Genomic DNA, 26,464 nt, shown 5'->3' on the forward strand with positions numbered 1-26,464 from the left:
CTTTTTTATCTCCAATGTTACCGCCTAATAAAATAAAATCTACCAAAATATTTACTTGGTAGGATTTAATGGACTTAATATTTTTATTAAGAATTCTAGATGCGGATAAGCGTTTAAATACTATATATTTTATGAAATATGTTCCAGTATTAAGTTTTACAAAACAAATGGAATTACCATTTTGAGTTAATAAAATAATCGTGAATGAAAACTATTTATTTTTAACTAGTCTGACAACACAAACTGGTGCAAGTTTGCGCATGCGCCGAATGGCGAATCAGTGACTATTCTTTGAGTTAAATATTTTATAAATAAGAAATTTTATCGTTAGTTGGTAATATATTTATGTAAACGTGTAATTTATTTAATAATTTTGATTGGACTATTTTGCAACACGACCCTCATGTTACGATTTTTGAAGTGTTAGAAGTGTAACATTGGTGGCCATTACAAAACCTAAACTTTTTTATCAGAACAAATGTCCATTTGATGTTTCGGCGACGTTGTGACTAATCTCAAGGAAAGCTAGCTAAAATCGCGTGTTGTGCTATTGTATACTGGAATTAGGATTGTTGTAGTGCTGTGAACTCCATTACAGAGAACCCTTGTTGAAAAAATATTTCAAAACGTTTTGTGCCGACCGACAATTATTGGGGTTGACTTCTCACAAGGAACTGTCAATTGTTACATTTTTTCGATACATTCATTTCTATTATCGATAATTATTAATTAGCCAAACGCGTTAATCATTATTCGCTTGAAGATTGAGTGACTGCATGGCAATTTTGGTAATTTGACTAAAGTTGGACACCCACATCGCTTGTTGTTACTCTTCAATGAACATAACATTGGCACGGCGACCTCTATTCACTCTCGCTCCCTTTCCGAGTAAAATCACGTCAAAATAATAAAATATAAGTAGGAAAACGCTATTAACAATTTGGAAAATCCGTTACGAGTGGTCAAGTGTCGCCGAAACATTCCAAACTCACGGTCAAATTGTGTTTGCAGTGTAACAAAAATGATTTTGAGATAAATTGTATAATAGTGCAGTGATTACTAGTTATTGAATAAAAAAAAATAGCAATAATATAAAAAGTGACAAAAGTGATTGTGCTGGATTGTGGTATGGCGATGCATCGCTGTTCGTCCTCCTCGAGGCCTTGGTGACATGGGCTGCGCTGCGGCCCCTACAGACGCTGGGATAAGGGAGTGAGCAACGTGCTGGGCTTAGTGCCTGCACAACAAGTCTTGTATTATGAATAAGCGTGACAGCAACAAGGACAAAGAACAGCAGAGTGACAATAAAAGAACATCTACGTAAGCACATTTATTTTTTATTATTTTTAAAAGCTTTCAACTTTATCAAGAGTGGTGTGAGGTGATTTGTAACTCATTATCAATATCAGTTTTGTTAATAGTCAACACTTTGATAGCAGTATCATAGTGTAGTAGGTTTTCAAGTTCTTTAGCAGCGCTGATATAAAACTATAGATACCTACCTACTAATTGATTAAATAGGTAATTAAAAGTTGGCTGGAATTCACTGATGAATGTTACATAGTCCACAATGTAAACCTTTCCTTATAACCTCTATTTTAGTTTGAAACTCATTTATGAATCATGCAGTCATATCAATTATGAAGGGGAAAGTTTTGTTTGTTTCTTTCTTTATGTTCACCATCCAATACATCTAGCATTCACTAACATTTCAAATTTAAAGTATACAACTGCTCTTCAGTTCAGAAACTTTGTGGTATTTATTTCACAATGTAATAAGATAATAATGACTTACTCCATGGAGGTCTGATTAACTGGGAGTTTTGTCCTCTTATCTGAGCCAATGTGAAAATCTTGATTAGTAAAGTCAATGATCTTGGAAATACTATTCTCAGCAAGAGTAAACAAGTCAAGATCTTGCAACACTGTTGCTTGTTAGTGCTTAATGGAATTCATGTGAACCATTATTTGCTTAGTGGACTTACTGTACTATTAAGGTTATAAATTTATCTAAACTCAATGAAGATTGTAAAAAATGTGTCTTAATGGCTGTTTCCCTTATCTAAATAAGTAGAAAAGTTATTACAGCCTTAAAAAACTTGTTTGGTCACCAAAAGCTAATTAATATTGTCAGTTCTGCCCTTTCATAGACTTAATACTACATAATTTGTTTTTCCTAACCCAACTTGGGCTATGATTCATGTTACCATGTTAGCAAAACATCTTTATACATTTAATAAAGCTCCCTGTGGGATTATTACTAACCATAACCTCACTTTAGCTTGAAGTATGGTTTAATTTCCTTTGATCTAGGTATAGACAATACTTGTTTATAATTCATGTTTTAACACACAAGTTGGTAGGTACTTAACCTTCTATTTAGGTAATACCCAAATTCTATTTTTAAAACAGAATTGTAACATTTTGTTTGTTGTTGGGGAATCACACAAATATTGCTTATCTTTTTGATATGAAAACTTTGATATCAGAGTGTTTGCATATGGATCATGTGTTCAATGTTTGATCAAAGTTCCTAGTACATATATGTATTGATTAAATCTTATTACTTTAGAGTGATTTTATCAGTATTTCCTTCTGCTGTCTGTAGATATATCATTTGTTGCCGAGTTGCTACTACTAGGGTCAACTAACTGTGAAATATAACTTCCCTTTCCCATATTTTGGCACTAATTTATATGTTTACCTAACTACATACATAGTTACGATAGTATGAGATATTTAGTTGGGTGAATCACTTCCTCTCATTTGACAAACAAAATTGTACACAACAAAATTTCTTAGAAATATGTTTATAGCACCTAATATAAATGTATTGCAATGACTTTAGTATGGACATGGATGGAATACAAACAGGAATACCAAATGCTTATGGTAGTATTCTGTGCAGTGAACTTGTATTTGCAATGCTTTTCTAACTTATAATACTAGTGGCCTTACTTGGGTAAAACCCCTTGCATACCAATAAGCAGACAGTGGTTTTAAATAAAGGTGGTGTTATTTTTATTAAGTTTTAACTTGTTCTCAAGAAAGATTTTTAAAATGGGCCAGCTTACTCTCTGACCTCAATTGAATGTATGCTTTAAATTTTCTACTGATATCTTGTACAGCAATATTTATGTTAATTAGATTATTTGCTAGTAATATTTGATTTGTAACCTTCAATTTTGTTAATGACAAATATTAATAAGATATCTAGTCAAAATGAAGGTTACACATGCTAAAATATGTTAAATTAGTAAACTTGAGGCTATGTATCAGCAATTTTTATAAAGTTAAGAAGGGATTTGTGTCAGACAAGATTTTGTGCTTGTAGTGTAAAAGTTATGTCAAGTTTAAAATTACTTTTAACACTTAAAGTAGGCATGGCATATTGTTGTCATGGAATTTTACTTAAAATAACCTAAACTCAAACCTCCTGTTATAATATAGAGAATAATTAACATAAAAATAATGCCTTCATTATAACTACAAACAGTTCTCAAGTAACCAGATACTCTGTCACTCAATGCAAATGAGTATTAGCAAAAATACAAGCAAGTATCAACATGAGTTATGAATCACAAACCATAAACATCTCATATCTCAATACAGCTGATAACTTGTTCTTAATAAAAACAGAAATTATCACTCATTATATATTGTTTATTGTTTGATTCAATAACTGTTACTTACTCTTCTATAAAAATAATAAACTTGATTACTTTTTATGTAATTTCATTGTTCATGTAACGTTTCACTGATTTCAATGACTTGACCAGTCAGTTTTCTTTTGAAATCAAGAGTGCTTTGCCGGTATGTCACACAAAATTGACAAGTGGACTGTCTGTTGTGTTGTGAATTATATTTTTATAGTTATAATGATTATACAAAGTGTATGGCATGTATTTATTTAAATACTTGCCATTATGCATAGGAAATTGTAAGTATTTATGTGTAATTGTTAAATTATTATATTGTTATCCAAGTTAATGCTGTACAGAATCTACCATGAATTTAATTTGATTTCTTCCATTTTCCTGTTTGTAAATTAGATTGTTAAGTACTTTAGTTTAACAAATAGGTATTATAATACCTACCTTAGTATCCAGGTATATGTTATTTCTTGTGTCAATGAAGTTAGGTAGGTACCTATAAATTTATATGTTGTAGATTATCAAGGTAAAATAGATTATAAATATAAACTTGACAAACATCAATCAAGGATAAATTAGATAAATTGATACCTTGGTATTGAATTTAGTATTTATTGTGATCTTCTATTTTGTGTTGTCTTCTGTGATTCATTTTCAACACATTTCATAGTCCAATATCCTAGGTATACCTACATAATCTGCCTATAATAAATGCCATCAATTTGGGTAAATAGTTAACTTAATCTAGGCCTTACAAAAAACCCCTTATACAGTTTATCCGTGGGAACTAGACTTTCTAACATATACACAGTATACACATTTATGTTTGTTGTTGTTTAGGTACCTAGGTGGTTACCAATTAAATAAAGAAATAATTAAATAATTGTATTGGCCATGCAACCAACCTGCACATGATGAGACATGTATATCCCTGAATACACCATCTGGCCATAATATGTAATAGCCATTTGGTATTATCTAATTTCTCTTCTTTACATATCTATATAATAATAATAAAAATATATAAATGCCATTTATAAATAGTGAACTTAATCTGAGCCCAGCCCTTAATCTGCCTGGATGTATTGTAAAAATACTTGTCTGATATAACAACCGAACATTCTAAAGAATACACAACTGCAGTAAAGCCAAGGTATCTTGACCTAGGTTTGAATAGAGACCATTCATCTGTGGGCCAAGGTGACAGTCAATCAAACAATAGACCCATTTAATTTCTATGCTCATGCTCTTGAACACAAATCTGTATGCACTGGTATTGTTATAAATTCGTATTATGGATTAGACAGGTTTTTAATGACTTTACTTTAAAAAAAAATACAGCTTCATGTACCAGATTCATTCTCTTCAATACCAAGAATTAATAGAGTTCTGATTTATTCCTGTACACAAATTATCATAAAAGTACTAATGTTCAACATCAAGGCAGCAGATTCATTAGAACATTCAAATTTCCCTAAGTAATTTGCAGACAGTAAAAATTATAATACCTTTTCCCCTATTAACCAAAACTAATAATGTTAATTAGTCAGTTTCAAAATCTACCTATCTACTCCAACAATCAAGTGTTAACTTATAGAACATGCCTGTAAAGTTTTTAATCACAAAATTGGCACTGTTTTCCATGTCAATACACTTGTTTAATGTGTGATGAATATTAATCAACTTGTCCAGTAATCATTATAATTGAAAATGAGTAGTTTTAATAAAAAAAATGCTCTGCATGTTGCTTGCTGCTTGCAAGGCTAGATAATTGTCTCCTTCCATGCTTTCGGTGGTTGGAAGTGCATTGTAACTTTCACTTTTAGACTCAATGCCAATAACGGTTGGTATGATTCACTATAGCAATTGTATCTTTATATTTTGATGTAGCAGGGCATCTATTGTCAGGAAATGAAACATCTTTTTATTTATTTTTTTATTTTTGTTGAAATATAATGTTTTATGATGAATGTTTTGAAAGTTGAATGTTTTACTGCCTTTTGCATGGAATGAAAAGAATGTTGAGGTTAACATTGAGAACTTGTGTTTGTGTAAATCATTTATTTATTTTTTGAGTATGCCTTAAATACCTAGTTTGGTACATATATTTTTTACCTTTTAGATTCTGTCTCAAGAAAAGTAAGTTACTGGAACAGAATCAGGTTTAATGCTATTTATAAATCTTCCTTGTTAATATTTATGAGGGAGTTTTGTAAGAGAGAGAGTGCACATTTTGATTACCATTATTTATGACAGCAGTATTAACTTGATTTCTATTATAGGGTTTTTTTGTATCCAAACTCATACACTAAGCTTATTTCTGAATAGATTTCTGATGTTGGTAGGTTGTGTGCATTCTCAGGAATTCATTTTAGGTTCATTATTATCTAGGTACCTACCTAATATAATAATGAAATCCACATATTATGTATAAACAATTTGTATTGTATATGACTCATTCAGATTCATTCATTCTGCCTTTACATTATTTTGAAATGTGTGTAAAATATAAACTACATTTCCTAAAAATATGCAGTGAGTTTTATAGATTTTATGTTGGACAAACAATATCTGAATATTGCTGACCTAATGTCACAATATGAACAAGTGTAAAACACTAGTAATGCTGTGTTCACTGAAATGTGATATTGTTCTATTAAAGGAAGTCCCTCAATGGTGAAACAATAACATGAGTGAGCGATACATCTACAGTAAATCATGATAAATTATATTCTTGATGAACTCATTTTGTTACAGGCAAATAACTCAAAATAGGGCCCATAAAATAGCATGTTCACAAGCTTGTTTGTCACAATGTTTCTCAACTCAAATGCAAATCAGATTTTCCTATAGCATTGTTAGGATTTCAGAGCAACATGCAATGTCCCATGCAATAACTATTGTTTAGAATTATCTCTGTGATAGTCTTTATAAGGGCTAGTCCTTGTATAAGATATGTATAATTTAGTAGATAAATGAATGATCTAATAGTATGGGTATTATTATTGTGAAGGACTTCAAGGTTTTAGTTAATTGTATTGTTATTTAACTGGATTTTAAATTATATTATGCTTATCTTTATGATTTGTTACTTTGTCTTGTCCCTTGAGATGTAGCGATTATACCAATATCAATTGTTTTTCAGCTGAAACATATAAATTCCGATCTTTACACGTGTAGTATGTGAGTGACCAATTATACCTACCAAGGTACCTCTGTCACTAGGGATGAAAATGGCGAAAGATACTCATTTGTTTTTTTCGCAACTTTGAAACTTTCCAGTAAAATACATGTAACTTTGGAATAATACAAATATAGGGCTGTTTGAAAAATACAAGTTTACATGTATAATACGTGTATTAATCAATGTATTTTTCATAAATTACAACGAAAGAAAAAGAAAACAAACAATGATAATGACACTGTTTATTACAATTACTTACGTTATTTATTATTAGAAAAGAAAAGTGTTTTTATTTCTAAAAAAAAAGGTTTCTACAATTCAATATCACTATTGCAATCGTCAACCTGAATGTCGTCGTCTGGTTCGTCAATTGTAACTTCATTGATCCCGTCTTTAGAATTGACAAATTTCAGATTCCAGTTAATAAAAATTAATTTATTCACTCGATCAGCTGTCAAACGGTTGCGATCTTTGGTGTGTGTCCGCCCAAACAAAGACCAATTTCTCTCACTAGCGGCTGATGATGGTGGATTACTCAAAATTCTTATGGCGACAGCAGACAATGGCTTTTACTGACACAGTCCTAGCCACCAGTCACGTGGATGAAGTTTGGTACGTGACGAAGATGAATTATTTTCCATATTCATAATAGGACTCCACAACAGCTCGTTACTCCAAAATTGACTTCGTGCCCTATATTCCGCTAAATTCTGAAATACTAAAGTATTGTCAATAGACAATACATCCGCAACCTTTGATATAAAATGTGTAGCAGAGTAATATTCGTCGTCATTAAGGTTTACACATTTATTGTTCACATAAGGGTGGTAAGTGGGATCAAGTAAATAGGCCGCTAAATGGATTGGCTTCTGACAGAATGATCGACGACTATCGCAATACTTTAAAACTTCTTCTTTTGTTTCTGTCGTCAAAAAATCGGAGACTTCAAGGCTGCTGATACTGTTTTTTATCGTGATGAAAGCCTCTAAAACGTCAGATAAAACTGAGTCATCAGATTCTATTTTTGCAATAGAATTTGCAATGGGAGCAAGTAACTTCTTAGCATTTCCTATATGGATCCAAGTTTCTTCAGTCATCAAGTATTTTTTTAAATTTGGTTTCATACTTGCTTCTCTTGAAATTGATAAAGCTTGTAACACTTCCTGGTTTTCTAACAGTGATTAATGGTTTTCTAAAAGTGAAAAATAATGTATTATCGTGCAAGTAGTATTTGTTGGGGTTTATTTGTGAACAAGACAACAACCAATTGAATGATTTTTAATTATATGTAAAAGAGGATGCTGATTAATGCTGATTTAACCATAAAGTTATTTTATCATTATTAGTCCTAAAATACAGAAAAATATATGTAAAATACATGTAAAAAACGGAAACTTTCGAAAGATACATCGTAAGACCTCTTTGAAAGTTTCTGTTTTTTATTGAAAAATACAAAGCCCGATTGAAAAATACATGTATTTAACTTGTGATTTTCAACCCTATCTGTCACCTTAATCAGTATGTAAATCTAACTATGGTGATATCGGTTTTAAATGGTAGAAGTTTTGTCAATACTGATGATAACGTTTTTATAATCAATGAGTTTAGATAACAATGTACGTCACACTATCATACCAATACTCTACCCTTTTGAAGTTCTTTTGCTTGCTTCGTTACTAGGCCAGTAGGAGTCAAGTACATTCAAGGCGCGCTTTAAGGATGACTTTTCATTACACGGCCCGGCTGGGGCCGAGCCACGGCCGTAGTACGGCTGCAAAATGTTACGTACATTATGTATTCATGAACTAGTTCACATCTTAAACCGCCGTTGCTCTGACACGATAGCCGAGCCTGCGTTTCGTAAACAAATACAGACTTGTCACAGGCCGGTTCCTTATTCTATTCTAGACAAAACTTGCGAATGCTGATTTGAATATAATTTGGTGTTTGGAAATAGGTAGTAGCTTGGCTGCTAGGAAAATTTTGGAGATATATAATGAAATATTATTCTCTAAAGACACCTTTGTTACTGTTTATTGTAAGTCTGATTGATCTCAGGGTCTTAATTAATTTCCAGATGAATAGATTACTTGTAAACCCAACTTGTCTAGTCAATTTGAGTCCCTTACGCACATGACCAATTTGTAAGCATTTTACATCTGTAGTATCCTGTATCCGAATGATTAAGATGAATGAAGCACTATTTTAATTATTTAATTGATGATGTAACGTCGTATGAATGAACGAATTAATTAAGATTTCACACTGGTTCGTACCGACTTATCAATTTGGAGTATACGAAGATAATAACATAAGGCAACACACCTACCTATAAGTAAGGTCATTGTCACTAAAACGGAGAGAGAACTAAAAAAACAATCTTTATTTTCGTTCTGCGTAAACAACAATACGTTACGCATTTTATATTGTAACCTCAAAAAACTTGTTAATCCCCATTTATTACACACAATGGTTGATTGTATGTTTTGAGTTTTTAGATGACACAATGTATGGTCATCTAAAAACTCAGTCTATTTAAACATGAACGTGGTAAAAGTAAAAATTTTCCTACCCAATAACTTTGATATCCTGAAAACAAATGAAACTTTCCTCGTCATAATATTGGTACAAAAATACCCTTGCAGGACCTTGCAGAAAACTTTTCACATCTAACTTTGAATTTCACAATTATAAAGTTGTCTTCACACTTGCAGCACAACCGGTGCGGTGGGCGGGCGTGGTGTGGGCGGCAGCAGCGCGATGCACACGTCTAGGCATTCCGTCACCTCGTCCTCGGGCGTCCTCATGGTGGGGCCCAACTTCCGCGTCGGCAAAAAGATCGGCTGCGGAAACTTCGGCGAACTCAGGCTCGGTAAGTACAAAGTGCTGTAACAATTATGAACATGCTTAAAACCCCCATATACATTGCGTTTTTCTTGCTGGTCTACTTGCCAGTGAAGTCCAGCTGTCATACAAAGTTTAATGATCAAAGAAGGTCATTGTCATAAGGTTTCTTAACCCACCTACTTTCTGAAACGTTTTTCGTTATAGATTTATCACCATTGTTAGGTGAAGTTCTTTGTTTTGGGTTGTTAATGATAAGACTAAAATATTTTAAAAATAAATTCCAAAATGGACGATTGAATGTCAATCAAAACTGTTAACATTGTCAGCCAGCGCAGACGCAGCCGGCTCTTGGCGTAAAGACGGTTTACTGGTCTGAATATCATCCATGTATTTCAATTTGTACTAAAAATAAAGACATATTTTTTGTTAATATTTTCCCAAAATACGAATGTATATATCCGAACGCCATTGTTTAAATACTCTTACCATCCTATTTTTACGTTTTTCTAAGAATTTCTTTTGTATTGGTTAGAGAGGCTGGTTGTATAGAAATATTGAATGTAATATTCATGCTTTACTTCGAAACGAAAAGGGACTTATTTGAGGTCAGCTCGTGAACCTTTCAGGTGGAGCTATATCTTACGGGTTTTCATTAGAAATTTATATGTTTGGACATTTATTTCTGAGAACGTTAGATATTCTAACAAAAAATAATGTATCGTTAAATACACGTGGATGGATAGCTCGATAAGTTTTTGTGTGATGAATCATAAGTGATTGGTTTTCAACTCCGTCAAAATTCGTTGAGTGATGACTCATCACTCGGGACCCTAAAGCGAAAAAGACAGGCCAACTTTCCTGTTTGTAAGATGGCGTCGTCAATGTCGAGTCTATTTATATTTTCCTTCCTATAAAGTAGTTCCTATAGTTGGTCAGTAACTGTTAATGTTTTTAAATTAGCCATTGACGTTAAAAAGCCACGCGTTTTACTGACCTTGCACGCTTACTAAAATATTTAAAGTTATTTATACCTCTATGTTAACCAAAACCCCATGCGTCTAACAACAAGAATCTAGCGTCCATGTCAGTATTTTTAATTGCCTTCACGAAAACCTATACTTAACTTTCATACGTTGCTTTTGTAGAATATATTAAGTCACTGAAATGTGGTTAAGATTCAATTGGCAATTTGAACATCTGCTTTTTACTACCGACGGCAAATTATGCCGTTAAGATTTTACGTATATCATTTGGCTAATATTAGGTCAATTCGCGGTAATAGTCATTTTACTGTCTCAGCTTCAGTATAGAACTATAATAAAGAATTACGCAATAGTATGAAAGTAGTATTTGAAAACGAAACCTCGCGGGACGAAAAGTAACCGTTACCGTTGATGTTTAATTTAAATCCGTCTTAAACAGATATTGCAACTAGTTTGGAATGATAAAATACAGGCGTCATACGGCAGTCGATCCCTAGTAACTGGTAATGAGCCGTGTCAGGTTAAATTCAAAGCCGACCACCACAAAGCCTGTCATGTCAAGTGAAAGGGAGACTAAAAAACATGTGGTTACATCCTTTTAATAGCAGCATAAATACTTGTTTATTTTTAGTTTATCCTTACTCGTTGTATAAATTGCATTTTTCGATACTAATTAACATGTGGTATATAAGAAACGTGTACTGTTTTGTTGTAAACATAACTACGATCTATAAAGAAGACTTCCATTTCTGATTAACAAACATTGTTTAGTCTGCATTATTCACTAAATTACGCATGCAAACCTGTAAAAAACAACGCAAAAGTTACATCAAAAATCGTCTTAATCACCCCAGCACTTTATAATCGAATACGGTAATGGTTACTCAATTCTCGGAAGAAAGACCTTCCCATCATAAAATTTCGTTTCCATTAGCAAATTGACTTAAGTAGACGTATATTTGATGGAAATAATAAGCTGCATTCTGTTTTCTTATTTCGCAAATACACTTAATGTATTTTGTAGCGTAAAGAAATACGTGAAAATTTGATTTGCGTGTATTACTTATCTACTTACTAGTCACTTTATTAAATGTGATTTTGGGTCGGTAAGGGTTCTAATAGAATTCGCGGAAGTGCGGAAGAATATAGGGGTGCTCTTTACCTGGGACTAAGACATTAATGGCAGATGGACGTGAAATAAAAAATACCCTTTTAAAATCGATATATACGTCCAAGAGTGTTTTTGTTTCCGTGGACGCTGTAAACGTCAGCTGAGAGAAATAGGTCAATGTGTTGCGATAGGCGCTTTCTATAGGTACGTACTATTCGTGCATACAATAGCCCGGTATCTAGAACTTTGCAAATTAAGATATGATGTGGCAGGTGTCTGAAACTTATTGTGCACTAGAGTGTGGAGAATGAAAACCGGCACCATCAACTAGACATTGTCACATTGTTGCTACAAGTATTTTAATAAGGAGGGAGAAGAATATGTCCCACACTCTATCGCACTTGCAGCTGATAAAAGTTTAAGAATGGTACTCAAGATAATTTCACACGTGATCGGTAAATCGGCGACCTCATAGATATTCAAAGTAAATGCTGCGGATCCGTCAAATAGCGAGACGAATTCTGACATAACTGATGTTTTATCACCTTAGTCTCGAATCAACATTACCGAAAACCTATTTTTTTCATTTGTTGTATAAGAAAAATCGACTTAGGTATACTAACAAAGATTGAAGAATATAACGAATATGGGAGTTTCGGTGTTATTTTAACAGTAATATATCTCAAAATTCGCAGGCAAAATACTCGCACCGATAAAGTAAGCGTAACGGAATATCTATTACATTTTCAAGAACCATAATAACTTTTACCATATTTCTGGGGCAAGTTATTCATTTTAAACAACATCCAGCAGGTAAAAGTAAACGGTTGTAACAAAGGATTACTTATAATGGAAGACTTATGACTCATTCTTTAGCTGTCAGTATTCGGAAACACTCTTTCAAATGAGAGCCTTAGCTGACGTTCACAGTTCACACGTGTCTAAAAATATGTTCACTTAACAACGCTATCACGAAATCTTCGAAACGTAATAGTTAAGTAGAATATTCCTACTTTTTGAGGGGCTTTCAACACGTGACCCTTATTGTTTAGGCAATAAGGTTTCATGTACACATTATGCGGAGATTATATGGCTGCGTGCGGATGAGAATTGGATTCAACGTCACTGAAAATAACATTATTGCGAGCACGTGCGTGGTGATTAAGACAATACGTTATTTACTTACCGATCTGTTTGTAAAATATTGCATTAATTTTTATTCATGGACTAAAATATTAGTCGAAATGTTAGTAACTCATTAGAATTTCCTGTGTTGGTTGTTTAATTGTTTCCTCGCTTTTAACATTTAACCGTAACGATTGTAATCACGGGAGCAATTACGATTAATAGCATCTTCTTCGGCTATTAGTGTTTATATTGTGGTGCTTAGGAATCGAAGGTTTTCGCTATCAGTTTTAATTATACCATCATATATTATATTTTTTATGCACTGTAAAGTTAAGCCTAGCCAGAAGATATTAATTAATAGTTAGTATTAGGATTTGATTAAAAAAGTAATTATACTTCTTCAAAAATCTTCTTATGCCAACATTTCACGCGAAATAAAGAAGTGTCTTCCATAAAATATTCAAACATTACATTTAAATTAAGTTTTTTTCGTATGGACTGTACTGACTTTAGGACTCTTGTTAGTCTCGTTTGTGTACACTTTACTTTCACCAATCAAGGATGTCGTAAGATCTAATTAGGCGATTATAACTGTAGGCTGGGAAACAGCAAACAACGGATTCATTCTTCACTTCGTTGTTGCTATTATATTTGTACACTACACCAAAACTCCGGAATTTTCCTATCGGAAAAAACTTACAGAGTCCGGGACTACAATCAAGTCGCTTAAATGGCAATTAGATTACTACCTCTCGCATTCAGACCATCATTAACTAAGTATATTATACTAGCTGACCCGCGCAACTTCGCTTGCGTCATAAGAGAGAAAGGGTCAAAATGTTCCCCGTTTTTGTAACATTTCTTACTGGTCCTCTGCTCCTATAGGTCGTAGCGTGATGATATATAGCCTATAGCCTTCCTCGATAAACAGGCTATCTAACACTGAAAGAATTTTTCGAATCGGACCAGTAGTTCCTGAGTTTAGTGCGTTCAAACAAACAAACAAACAAACTCTTCAGCTTTATAATATTAGTATAGATGAAAAGAGTGGTTATAACCTTTACTAGTGGCCCGATAGCACCTACACAACTGCTTTTGACCCAAACTTTCCATATTACACAACGAAATTTTTCTTTGCTTATCTACATATTTCCTTGAAGGGTTCGGCTGCATTGCATTAAACCGCTTTTTGCTACGTTCAATTTTATAAAGGGTCAAGGCTATAGCCAAGTCTAGATTTAAGCGATGAACTTGACAACGCTTAAATGTTGAAGAAATTCTCAATAGGGCTGAATAGCAAACCCGAGTAATTTTATACCAAATTATTTCTTTATTATTTCTTTATGATGTACATATAAGTTGTACAGTTTTTAATTTCCCTGCAGAAAGTAGTCGCTATACGCAGGGGCCGAAATAGGTCAGTAAAGTCAGTAAAAGTCAGTATTTTTGGACCTGGTCAGTAAAAGTCAGTATTTTAGAAAATCGGTCAGTATTGTCAGTATTTTTCCAAACTCACACACGTTTTTTTTTGGTTTTCCTTTGCTGTTGGCCAATCTTACATTCTCGATTTGCCCAGTAATCATATCAGAGGGCTGCTTTGGATGCTCGATATTATGTTGATGATCTGCGTAATATATATGTTACTGTAAAAGCCCGAACAGTGGTAAATCCTAAGATTTTAAGGTAAAACCTAAGATTTACCAACTCTCAATGGTAAAAGTCCGAACAAGCCGGAGTTTAAAAACTGTAACATATACAGTATATACAAAACTCCTTCTTCATAACTATGTAACGGTATAATTATATACCGTAACATAGTTATAAAGAAGGAGTTTTGGGCAAAGCGACATGGGTAAGTTAGGTTAGAAGGCCAAGGTGGGAGCTTCGCTTCGCTCGCTCCCACCTTAGCCTTTGTCGTTATTTTTTTTTTAAACCACCCAGCAGGAATGCAATGCAATGAAGGAAAGCACCCCGCGAAGCGGGGCTCCGGCGACATCTCGACATCATCAAGTGAATAGAGGTAAAAGTTCGAAATAAAAGAATTGTTCGGACTTTTACCATTGAGAGTTGGCAAATCTTAGGTTATACTGGAAAATCTTAGGATTTACCACAGTTCGGGCTTTTACAGTAACATATACATATTGTATTGAAGCATCACATGACTTCAATAGAACAGCAAATTAAAATTTACTATTTTTTTGAAATCAATATTTTAGAAGTAAAAATTCTTTAGCGCCGTTGCGCACTTTTGCGAAACTTCGTAAGACCTGATTGAAATTTCGTAAGACCTGATTGAACATTCGTAAGACCTGATTGAATACTCGTAAGACCTGATTGAAAACTCGTAAGACCTGATTAAAAACTCGTAAGACCTGATTGAATACTCGTAAGACCTGATTGAAAACTCGTAAGACCTGATTGAAAACTCGTAAGACCTGATTGAAAATTCGTGAGACCTGATTGAAAACTTTATTAACAAAGCTTTTTAACACACTAAAAAGGCGATGCTGGTTGACTACGGGGATGGTGGAGACCAATAACCGAAAATAAGCTTAACTTAACAGTCCTAAAACAGGGTTTTGACTTCTCAATTCGCCTGTATTTTTTGTTATTTCACACCATTCACCTGAAAAACGGCTTAGAAATGGTCTGTATTTGGTCAGTATTTTTGAATTTTTGGTCAGTAAAATCAGTATTTTCGACCTCGGAACTTGTTTCGGCCCCTGTATACGTTTAAATTGAATAAAAGGCCGCAACCTCGCCAAGCTATTTCCTTTTTATTAAATGTGGAATATTATTAAGTAACCTTACAGGATGCTTAGGGAAATGTTTTACTGAGAGGTTGTTTACCACTATTATAGGCTCAGGGGCCGAAATAGGTCAGTAAAGTCAGTAAAAGTCAGTATTTTTGGACCTGGTCAGTAAAAGTCAGTATTTTAGAAAATCGGTCAGTATTGTCAGTATTTTTCCAAACTCACACACGTTTTTTTTTGGTTTTCCTTTGCTGTTGGCCAATCTTACATTCTCGATTTGCCCAGTAATCATATCAGAGGGCTGCTTTGGATGCTCGATATTATGTTGATGATCTGCGTAATATATATGTTACTGTAAAAGCCCGAACAGTGGTAAATCCTAAGATTTTAAGGTAAAACCTAAGATTTACCAACTCTCAATGGTAAAAGTCCGAACAAGCCGGAGTTTAAAAACTGTAACATATACAGTATATACAAAACTCCTTCTTCATAACTATGTAACGGTATAATTATATACCGTAACATAGTTATAAAGAAGGAGTTTTGGGCAAAGCGACATGGGTAAGTTAGGTTAGAAGGCCAAGGTGGGAGCTTCGCTTCGCTCGCTCCCACCTTAGCCTTTGTCGTTATTTTTTTTTTAAACCACCCAGCAGGAATGCAATGCAATGAAGGAAAGCACCCCGCGAAGCGGGGCTCCGGCGACATCTCGACATCATCAAGTGAATAGAGGTAAAAGTTCGAAATAAAAGAATTGTTCGGACTTTTACCATTGAGAGTTGGCAAATCTTAGGTTATACTGGAAAATCTTAGGATTTACCACAGTTCGGGCTTTTACAGTAACATATACATATTGTATTGAAGCATCACATGACTTCAATAGAACAGCAAATTAAAATTTACTATTTTTTTGAAATCAATATTTTAGAAGTAAAAATTCTTTAGCGCCGTTGCGCACTTTTGCGAAACTTCGTAAGACCTGATTGAAATTTCGTAAGACCTGATTGAACATTCGTAAGACCTGATTGAATACTCGTAAGACCTGATTGAAAACTCGTAAGACCTGATTAAAAACTCGTAAGACCTGATTGAATACTCGTAAGACCTGATTGAAAACTCGTAAGACCTGATTGAAAACTCGTAAGACCTGATTGAAAATTCGTGAGACCTGATTGAAAACTTTATTAACAAAGCTTTTTAACACACTAAAAAGGCGATGCTGGTTGACTACGGGGATGGTGGAGACCAATAACCGAAAATAAGCTTAACTTAACAGTCCTAAAACAGGGTTTTGACTTCTCAATTCGCCTGTATTTTTTGTTATTTCACACCATTCACCTGAAAAACGGCTTAGAAATGGTCTGTATTTGGTCAGTATTTTTGAATTTTTGGTCAGTAAAATCAGTATTTTCGACCTCGGAACTTGTTTCGGCCCCTGTAGGCTACGACTACGCATTATCCAGAAAAAAACAAATCCTAGTTTTAGTCGGTCATAATATAATATTACCAATGTTAGTAATGCGAAAGTTTGGATGTTTAGATCTATGTTTGTTGCTCAATCACGCCAAAAACTTCTAAACGGATTTTGATGAAATTTAGTTTACTGATAGTTTATAACCTGGAGGAACACTATAAGATTTCGCTTTCGTAGTCGCGGGAATAGTTTCGCGGACAGAAGCTTGTACTGAATACCTGCATTTTTCAACCAAGAAAATAATGAACCTCAAAGAATTTGCCAACACATTCCAATGCCCAATGCAATAATGTTTACACATATAAAACTCCTTGATATTCAACCATAATCATTAACAGTGATGATTGCGGTCATCAAACGGTTTTTTTTTGTTCTGATATTATAAGTGCCTTGTTACGATCAACCGTTCATTGGCAGAAACCAGAAAAGGTCGACGAAGGCTCTATTACGAACATTACTCTAAAGGTTACACTAAAATAAATACCTGTCATAAGTTGAATTATGAAACGTATATTATCTTACCGGCTACATGGCTAATTAGCTAAAATGCATGACATTTTGGTCAACCACTTTCCTTTAAAGCGGCTTCATTAACTAAATTAATTTTGCGGTTCAACCTCTAAGTACAGAAATGGCTATGTTGTAATAAATATAAGGGTTTGATATCATCTACTACTTGAAAATTCTCCTAAAACAGTGATTTCCAAGTTACACACATCAAAAAACCGATTACGTGAATAAATTATGATTTGTCGTAAGTGGCTGCCTGCTACTAATAAATTGACACAAAACTCAGCAACAGTAAGTAATTATAGCATAATTAACATTAGAGCACATACGTAGGTAATTGTTTTTCATTAATTTGGAGCGGTTTGTATGTAAAGTAAGATTTTTGGATATAGAATGTGAGTACCTACTTACTCAAACGTTTTAAAACTTAGGATAAATACTTTTACTGTAACAAGATCTATCACTACACTAGTGTTTTGTTTTTACCTAGTTCACAAAATAGAAGTAAGATAGAACGTGGAACTTTCACAGTTTATCTATAAATCTTATTTGCGTTATAAGCCTTTTTTTCAGTGGGTTGTTATATTGGCAGATAGGATGTAGTATTCGATAGATAATAAATATTGTAACGTGTTTCTTAAGATCTTTTGGCCCGTATTCTAAAATTTTATGTTTAGTTGTTCGTTTACACGGCTCCCGTTGACAAGAGCAGCGTTGTACGGTTTTTTCATTAAATTTTACCTGTCTTATTTGCTTATACAACACAATAGGTGGTGACAAAAACGTATAATACAGGGGCTTATAGGCACCGCCCGCCCGTTTCACAACTTTTTGCATGGCCGTTTCATCCATAATAATGACTATGGAATAGGTCATCCATGATAATGCATGTCACGTAGATCTCTCTAAAGAGAAGATTATAAAGGTTAGAAATGAAAGCAGTCTAAACACTTTCCATATAACTCCGTGTTAACAGTAGTTTGATTACACTAACAGAGTCCGATGTTTTACACGAACGACGTTAACATAGTTACGCCCTACTCTAAGCTTGCAAACATCGATAGACTGACCTTTAAAAACCGCTAACTTCGCTGGTCGTTCACTGGTCAAGGAATGCAAATGGCTATCGGCGCCTTGAAGTCCTCATTAGTCAAACATGTTTGTCTTGTTCAATGTCAAGGAACAATATCATATTCTTCGAACTATTATCATGCCGTAGGCTGTTCCTACCTTTCCAGTTCTGGACTATCCTATCCTTCTATTGGATTTGTATTTTTATTGTTCTCGGCACGTAGCCGCTATTGAACTCGAGGGCGTCTCATATTTACCTTAATTTGATTTTCGTGTTACCGTGACAGTCAAGTTTGATATCAACATCGAACTTTTTTGTCCCATTTAATTTGTCAGATAAGATATTTATTATTGAGATCTAATTGTATGTAGATAGGGCAGTATGACGAATTTCCTGATGGATAACGCCGATAAGGCGGCCTGTGAGTGACGTATAAACAACTTTGATACCGATCTTGACTATTGAGGATATACGGAAAATATATCTGTTTCAGCAGTTAAATATTTTTGAAGACATTCTGTCTTCTTATCAGCTAAAAAATTATAATAGTTGGTAATTCGATTGGAAATCCCCACCTCTATTTTGGAGAAGTACCTATTCTTCCATCAATTACGACCAGGGTATAATTCAATATTTTGTTCTCCTAACTTTTAGCACTCCTGACCTTACCTTTTTGCAGATGTAACAATCGTATAACTATCCGATATGATTAATGAATTAGTATTAATGTAAATTAAATTCAGCATCACCATTTGTTATCGTTTTCAGCGCTTGAAACAGAAATGTCTGCTATACATTTTTACTATTAACAAAAGCTGTATTGTACGGTTTTCCATTAACTTTTCCTGTCTATTTGCCAATGCGGCGTTCGGAATACCCTTGAGACGGTATTTTACAAAAACATGTAATGATAGGCGTACACAGATTGTGTGTACTCAGCGTACAAGTGAAACTTGTGAATAATACTTAGATAGTATAAATGGTCTGCTTTTAAGATAAGATAGTGCCTAATATGAGCTGCCGTTTTGTTAATTGAAGCCTCTAATACCGCCTATTAACCTGAACGTATATTTGCTAAGATTTGTTGTAAAGAAAGTCAAATAGTTTTATTAATCTTTAAATGTTTATTGTGAATCACTTGCCTCAACTTACACTATTTATCTTTTGTATGAAAAAAGTCACGGGGGTGAAATATGACCTGGGAAATACTTGCCTTTTATTTTAGATGCAACTTTATTCTACTGGCGAATTCTTCATAATCATACTGGCATAAGTTACTTCAATTTCTGATCACGAATTCAAATACTAACAAAGTTCATAAAACATGATCTTCAATTCAAGAATGATTGAGTCACTTTTTCTCCTAAATGTTTATGATACGTTCCGAAACGAGATATTCGGGAAAATGGGGTTTTACTACGCACTTAAATAGAGCTAATTATAAACTATCCTTGATCTTGTGGTGTTATGTAAACATATTTTTGGTCTGAATTTGTATCTGAGATGTTCTGTCCTAGAAATAGATTTCTATGAATGAAGACGTTCATTCTTAGAACCACAGAATACTCATTGAACAATGATTCTGTCCATTACGGAAATTCTCCATACCTTTTGTCTTGATACGTGTAGTTTACAATTATTGACGTATTGTTTTTTCTTACAGGGAAAAATCTCTACAACAATGAACATGTAGCGATTAAGATGGAGCCTATGAAGTCGAAGGCTCCTCAGTTGCATCTAGAATACCGATTTTACAAGTTACTAGGCACGCACGGTAAGTTTCATTTCATACTACATAAGATATATTTGGGATAAAGTACCTGTAATGTATGTACAATAAGCTCATGAATGAATGACTACATGCATTAGTTGAGAATTTTAAAAGTATGCACATATGATTGCTTTCCACTTTTAGTACAACTGGAGATAATAACGTTCGCGTGTGTTTCGTGGTATAGGAAAGTATGAATCCAATATCAAAGATCAAATAAGTGATCTCAAAATTGATGAAAACCTCGTTAAAACTCGTAAAACATCTATCAATAAATAAGATTTATAATATGTTGTACACCCGCAAATTTTGGTTTAACCGTAACCTTACAAAAGTATCGACTCACTTATAACGATTGAGCAATTTGATGAATCAACATTCATGATCATTGAAACGAGGTGATGGTACGGATGCGAGTACCGTTCTGTACACTTGGCTTTACGATCGTTATTAACATTTTTAATAACGTTAGCCTCCTTTAAATATAGCTGCATATCACACGTTCGATGTCCTTTCTCATCGTTTTCAATTATACCTTATATGTATTTTCTCCTTATCTTGCACTTAACTGATAGTCATTGAAGGATTAACAGAAATATAAACGTAATATTATGATGAATGCTACGATAACGTAGAGAGACACATACCTTTAGTAATATGTAAAATTGTATTCTTGATGATTGACGATAAAGTTTACTTAGAGGGCATACCAAAAGTGTACTACTTGGGAACATGTGGCGGCCGCTACAACGCCATGGTCATGGAGTTGTTAGGGCCCTCTCTTGAAGACCTGTTCGTACATTGCGGCCGACGGTTCAGGCTCAAGACGGTCCTTATGATTGCTATGCAGCTCGTAAGTGACTACTCGGCTACATTTATTCGGTAGATTTGTCAACTAATCCATTGACACAATATAGTGACCGATATCCAGAGTGAATCAAAATTTTCTCAGTGTCCGAGGGTATACACGCCGTGGTCATGGTCGTTGTTGAGCCTATATATGTTTTTTTATGATTTTTTTTATTAAAATATGTAGCAATGCTCTCGCGTGTCACTGTCCTTTGTATATCGGCTACAGTATTGTGTCGCACAGGTGCGTGCGAGAGCAATGCTCGTGTTCAAACGTGAGTACTTAATTGAGTGTGGTCTGTCCTTCCCCCTCCCTACCCTTATTTCCCGTGGGTCCTGTAGCGCCGTCGACAGCGGAGGGCATCCCGGAGGTATATTACTTCGGCCCCTGCGGTAAATACAACGCGTTGGTGATGGAATTGCTGGGGCCATCGTTGGAGGATCTGTTCGATCTCTGCGGCCGTCGATTCTCTCTAAAGACTGTGTTAATGATCGCTATGCAGTTGGTAAGTGATACTATCTTATCTTTTCTACGCCCTAGATTTAGTTCTAATGTTAATGTTATAAATTATAAAAAAGTTATAACTTTAAATCTAATTGTATTCGAAACCTAGTTAGTAATTAAAATAAAACTCCGATAAAGGTCATTCAATTTAAATAACAGCACTGACTTAGAACCTCGAATTACGTTTCTAGAGCAATTTAGCTGCCAGACTATAGTGACGTAACTGATGCAATGCGACGACCAAACGTATCGCATTGTTACAGACAACTTGCACACTCATAAAGCTAAAAAACATAAGAAATTTCATACTTCGCGCAAATCATGTAGAAAAATGTCTTAAGAAATACGAGAGCTCGGGAAGTGTCCGGTCACATCCCGTGGGTAATCACGCCTTGCAAAACTGGAATGGGCAGATTTAGATCAACGAAATCGTTTTTGTACGAGAATAGCGTGATATTTCAGGCTTAAGAAAAACATTTTACATTGCAACTGATGATTCTGCGTTATTTGTAATAGTTAAACGAGAAAGTAGTTTTGTCTTCCTATCAATATCCAATCTGTTTGTTTACTTTACTGTAGACACGCGTGGGCCTAACGCTGTTCGAGCAATGCTATTTCGATTGTAGGTTGAAAAAATACCATACGCTACTTTCAATACTGACTATTGACATTGATAAATAAAGTGATTCCCGTCCATTATATGATTACATGTCCTTCATAAAGTGATTTGTACGGTTGATCCCAATTGAAACTGACAACATATGACATATCTAATTGCACCCTGTATCTGTTTCAGTTGCATCGTATCGAGTATGTACACACGAGACATCTAATATATCGAGACGTAAAGCCGGAAAATTTTTTAATAGGTAGAACTGCAACTAAAAGGGAAAAAATCATTCACATCATTGGTAAGTCACGGTTGAATATTTTTTTATAATATTATCAAGTAATTACCGCTTTAAAGTAGATACGTCAGTGTTTATTTTGATGCTGTTGTTGGGTACGAGTGTAGGGCGTAGGCGTCGTCATTTATAATTGTTAGCATGGGGTTTTCCCAAGGATTTTCAGTAGGTTGTAAACAGCCGGCATCTTCCTATTTGTAATAGTCGTTATGAGAGACGAAGATCATAACAAGTCGTATTTACCTATCTGTAAACAAAGTATATGAATCACTTATCTTCGTAAAGAAATGTACCACGTTTTATATAGCATGTATTTCTTGTACTTCTGTGCTTTAAAATTCGGCAGATTGTTAATGTATGTTTACTTTACATTATTTTCTTTAAGATATAAACTCGCGCTTTGTTGAACGTCCTTGTGTACCGGCCTGGGAACTAACACCAATTGCTTCGCGATTCGCCCGTAGAAATTGATATTGCCGTCTATTTCTAGCCGAAATCCTACAAAATAACTATTTCATATTGTTTATTGTATTATCAAAGTTACTTCAATGTTTTGGTATAAACAGTTTATTGACCCCACCCCATACAAAACGTTTACCGTTGAACAACTGTATCGCAATTATTTGTGCCAATAATGCCAATAACTTGGCACGAATCATTTCTGTATTTCAATGGCTTTATTTATGTGTGTATGCCCTAATTTTGGTTCAGCTGTTTAATTTATATAGATATTACTTGAATGATTATATAGATATTACTTGAATGATTTCGCGGAACATTAAAATAAGTGGTTCGTGTTAAAATGTACAATATTCACAAAGAAACTGGTCTTGGGACGACAACCTTATTCGTGCCTTCCACGAAATAGAGCTTAGTCGACATTCACTGTTGTCAGAATTATGTATGTAGACTTGTTTAATTTAAGTACAATTAAAACTACATAAATAAAGTATTCTATATTACGTGCCAATCTAAGAATTGCAATTAATCTTGTGTACTTTGATATTGTGGTATCCATCATAACATCTACATGTCGTTGGGAATTTTCCCGGTATTCAAAAGTAAAGCTTCATCAAGAAAAAAGATGCAATCACGTATCGTATTCAAGTCGAAAGCGAAAGCAATCCTGTACAAAAAGACATTTATAAGCGTCTGATTTCCCCACTTACTCATTTGCTCGCCCTAAAGTCGTACAAACAGTTGAGTAACCCAATTCAGAGTTCTCGTTATAAACCGCCACCGGATTTATCTCGCAAACAAAAACATATTAGTGTATTTATTTTTAAATTGCGCTAAAAACGTCAATTTGTTTTGAATTGATACTTGTGAGTGTTATTGATATAGTTTACGCAATAGGATGTTGACTATTTCATGTCAACTCAATTAATTTATTTGTTTAGTTTATTAGTGTAGAAACAAAGCTGGGTAATATGCCTTCAATCCACTTTACCTGCTGCAATGTGATTTAGAGATCATTTCAACCTACCGTTGCAAAGTAACGTGTCATATAATTATAGGTCTTCTAGTACTAATCTGTCTATTGCAAGGCTACGAGCTAAGCCGCAGTACCTAATCACATTTTAGCTTACCATCTATAATTTCTGTCTCATCCGCGGATTAAAAGAAGACCTTCTATACAGTTTACCAGTAGACCGGACAAGATTTATAAATAATACAAATTACACGCATATCCATGTCCTTGTTTATGAAGAAACTGTGAATCGTCATGGCCACGTTAACAAGTCTCATTTGTGTAATGAACCACTGTGACAGTTCATTTCGCAAAGTGATAAAGTCACATTGATGGTACGCGTCATAGCGATTAGGTAACGAGATATAACAATAATGTAGTAATACAATCTTCATTGCGACGAGGTCTGCGGTTACTATTGATACGCTTGTACTTTATTAGGTATCTAGTGTGGTTGGACCTTTTTCTTAGCCAATACTCATTGTTATGCGTTTATAGAACATTACATTGTTAAATGAAATGTTGTCTAATGGGAAAACCACAGAACGAATTAGATTTTAATTAATAATTGGTTAGCTCATTGTATTTTAATATGGAACTGACGTAGACCATTCCTTCTAGCAAGTCGAAACGAAAGTGATTGATAACTTAAGAATGCTAAACAAAAAGCAAATTGCTTTTTTGATTTGAGGAAATCTTTTTTACGCTTATTATGCTGAATAAATAACTTATTATACGATGTTAAAGATTTCGCTAAGTACAGGTGTCTTGCTTAGTACTTAAAGACTAGTGACGTATTGACAAAGAATTTCAACCGGTGTCTAGGCACTAGACGTTCAATAAGTTGCCTATCAATACGGACTAAGCATAGATAATTTGATAGAAGTCGTAAAAGCCATGAATCATATTGATACTGACAATAACGTTAGCATTGTAAATGTATTTGTCACGATACTAATGAACTGTCATTTTACTTTTCAGATTTTGGTTTGGCCAAAGAATATATAGACTTAGAGACAAACAAACATATCCCATATCGGGAACACAAGTCACTCACCGGGACTGCGAGATACATGTCAATAAACACACATTTAGGAAAAGGTAATACATTTTATTGTACCATTTCAAACTTTATACGGCATTTTCCTATCACGATACGACAAAGTGAAAAGTTAAGGAAACAACTTCACGAAGAATCTATTTCGAGTTTTATTATTCGAAGATCTTGACGATAGTCGATTGCAATTGGCAATACGATTTGATTTGACATAGATTTGATAATCTACTAGATTAAGACTTGGATAAAACGCGGAAAACGTCAGAATTTAGGTATTTTTGATACCTATTCAGATTACTGTCTGTGACCATCAATTACAATACTATTGTTAAAATTCATAGATCAAATTATAAATAAACTATATCACTTATATAACACTGTTTTCTTTTTTCAGAACAATCTAGACGCGACGACCTAGAGGCTCTCGGGCATATGTTTATGTATTTTTTACGTGGTTCCTTACCCTGGCAGGGTTTAAAAGCTGACACACTGAAAGAGCGATACCAAAAAATTGGTGACACCAAACGAGCGACGCCTATTGAGGTAACAAGTGATTTATTTTATTGGAAAACTTAACGAAGTTTGTAACACTACTCTATTACTTTGCGACAACACGCATACTATTCAGTCGTCGAATAAAAGCTTGATTTCTCAAGAAAGTGAACGTAGACTTTTACATAAAACACTACGTGTCTTAGTCTTTGGTGATCGCATGATTGAAATTTTTGATAGTTTACTGAATTGATTTTTTATACCCATATTTTTGCAATGATTTGATAAAATTCTCATATCAAGTAACTTCTTTGAAATATTAGATATTGCTAACACGATTTGCATATTTTATGAATCACACATATTTTATCAATCTTATCTAAACAGTTATTTATACTATATACTACGCGCGACTTTGTCCGCGTATACATATGATCTTAAGTAATAAACACCTACTTGATCTGACAAATAAGAATTATCGTTCACCGGGGAGGTGTGCCCCCAGCCGTAGATATTCGAGGTCGGCACAAAATAATAGTTTATAATACTAGGTTTTTAGAACGCGTCCTTGCCTAGTTCACGCTTAGAAGATGTCTAGTCATTATTGTAGTGTGCGTGTCTGTACGTACTATACAAGGAAAAATTTTGGCTGCTATCCTTCACCTACTAAATGGTTCAAATTAATCAGTTTGATATTATATT

General features: G+C 34.1%; 1 protein-coding gene across 21 annotated transcripts in view; it reads left to right on the top strand.

Annotated features, from left to right (window-relative positions):
- The first annotated feature begins 237 nt into the window (after nt 1-237).
- The window catches only part of gish (casein kinase I gish), a 40,420-nt gene continuing 14,193 nt past the window's right edge, over nt 238-26,464 (top strand). For 18 of the 21 annotated variants that reach the window (XM_076123537.1, XM_076123542.1, XM_076123541.1 and 15 more), the window contains exons 1-8: nt 238-334; nt 1,012-1,320; nt 9,552-9,709; nt 20,376-20,486; nt 21,675-21,838; nt 22,634-22,748; nt 25,195-25,314; nt 25,665-25,813. In XM_076123537.1, coding sequence (XP_075979652.1) covers nt 1,259-1,320; nt 9,552-9,709; nt 20,376-20,486; nt 21,675-21,838; nt 22,634-22,748; nt 25,195-25,314; nt 25,665-25,813 — 879 coding nt within the window. In that variant the 5' untranslated portion in view covers nt 238-334; nt 1,012-1,258. Of the gene's footprint in view, nt 356-1,011; nt 1,321-9,551; nt 9,710-20,375; nt 20,487-21,674; nt 21,839-22,633; nt 22,749-25,194; nt 25,315-25,664; nt 25,814-26,464 lie in introns of all 21 variants that reach the window. The other 3 variants (XM_076123538.1, XM_076123539.1, XM_076123540.1) reach the window with 3 other exon arrangements.

This window comes from Anticarsia gemmatalis, chromosome 15 (assembly GCF_050436995.1).
Source record: "Anticarsia gemmatalis isolate Benzon Research Colony breed Stoneville strain chromosome 15, ilAntGemm2 primary, whole genome shotgun sequence".
Taxonomy (NCBI): Eukaryota; Metazoa; Arthropoda; class Insecta; order Lepidoptera; family Erebidae; genus Anticarsia; species Anticarsia gemmatalis.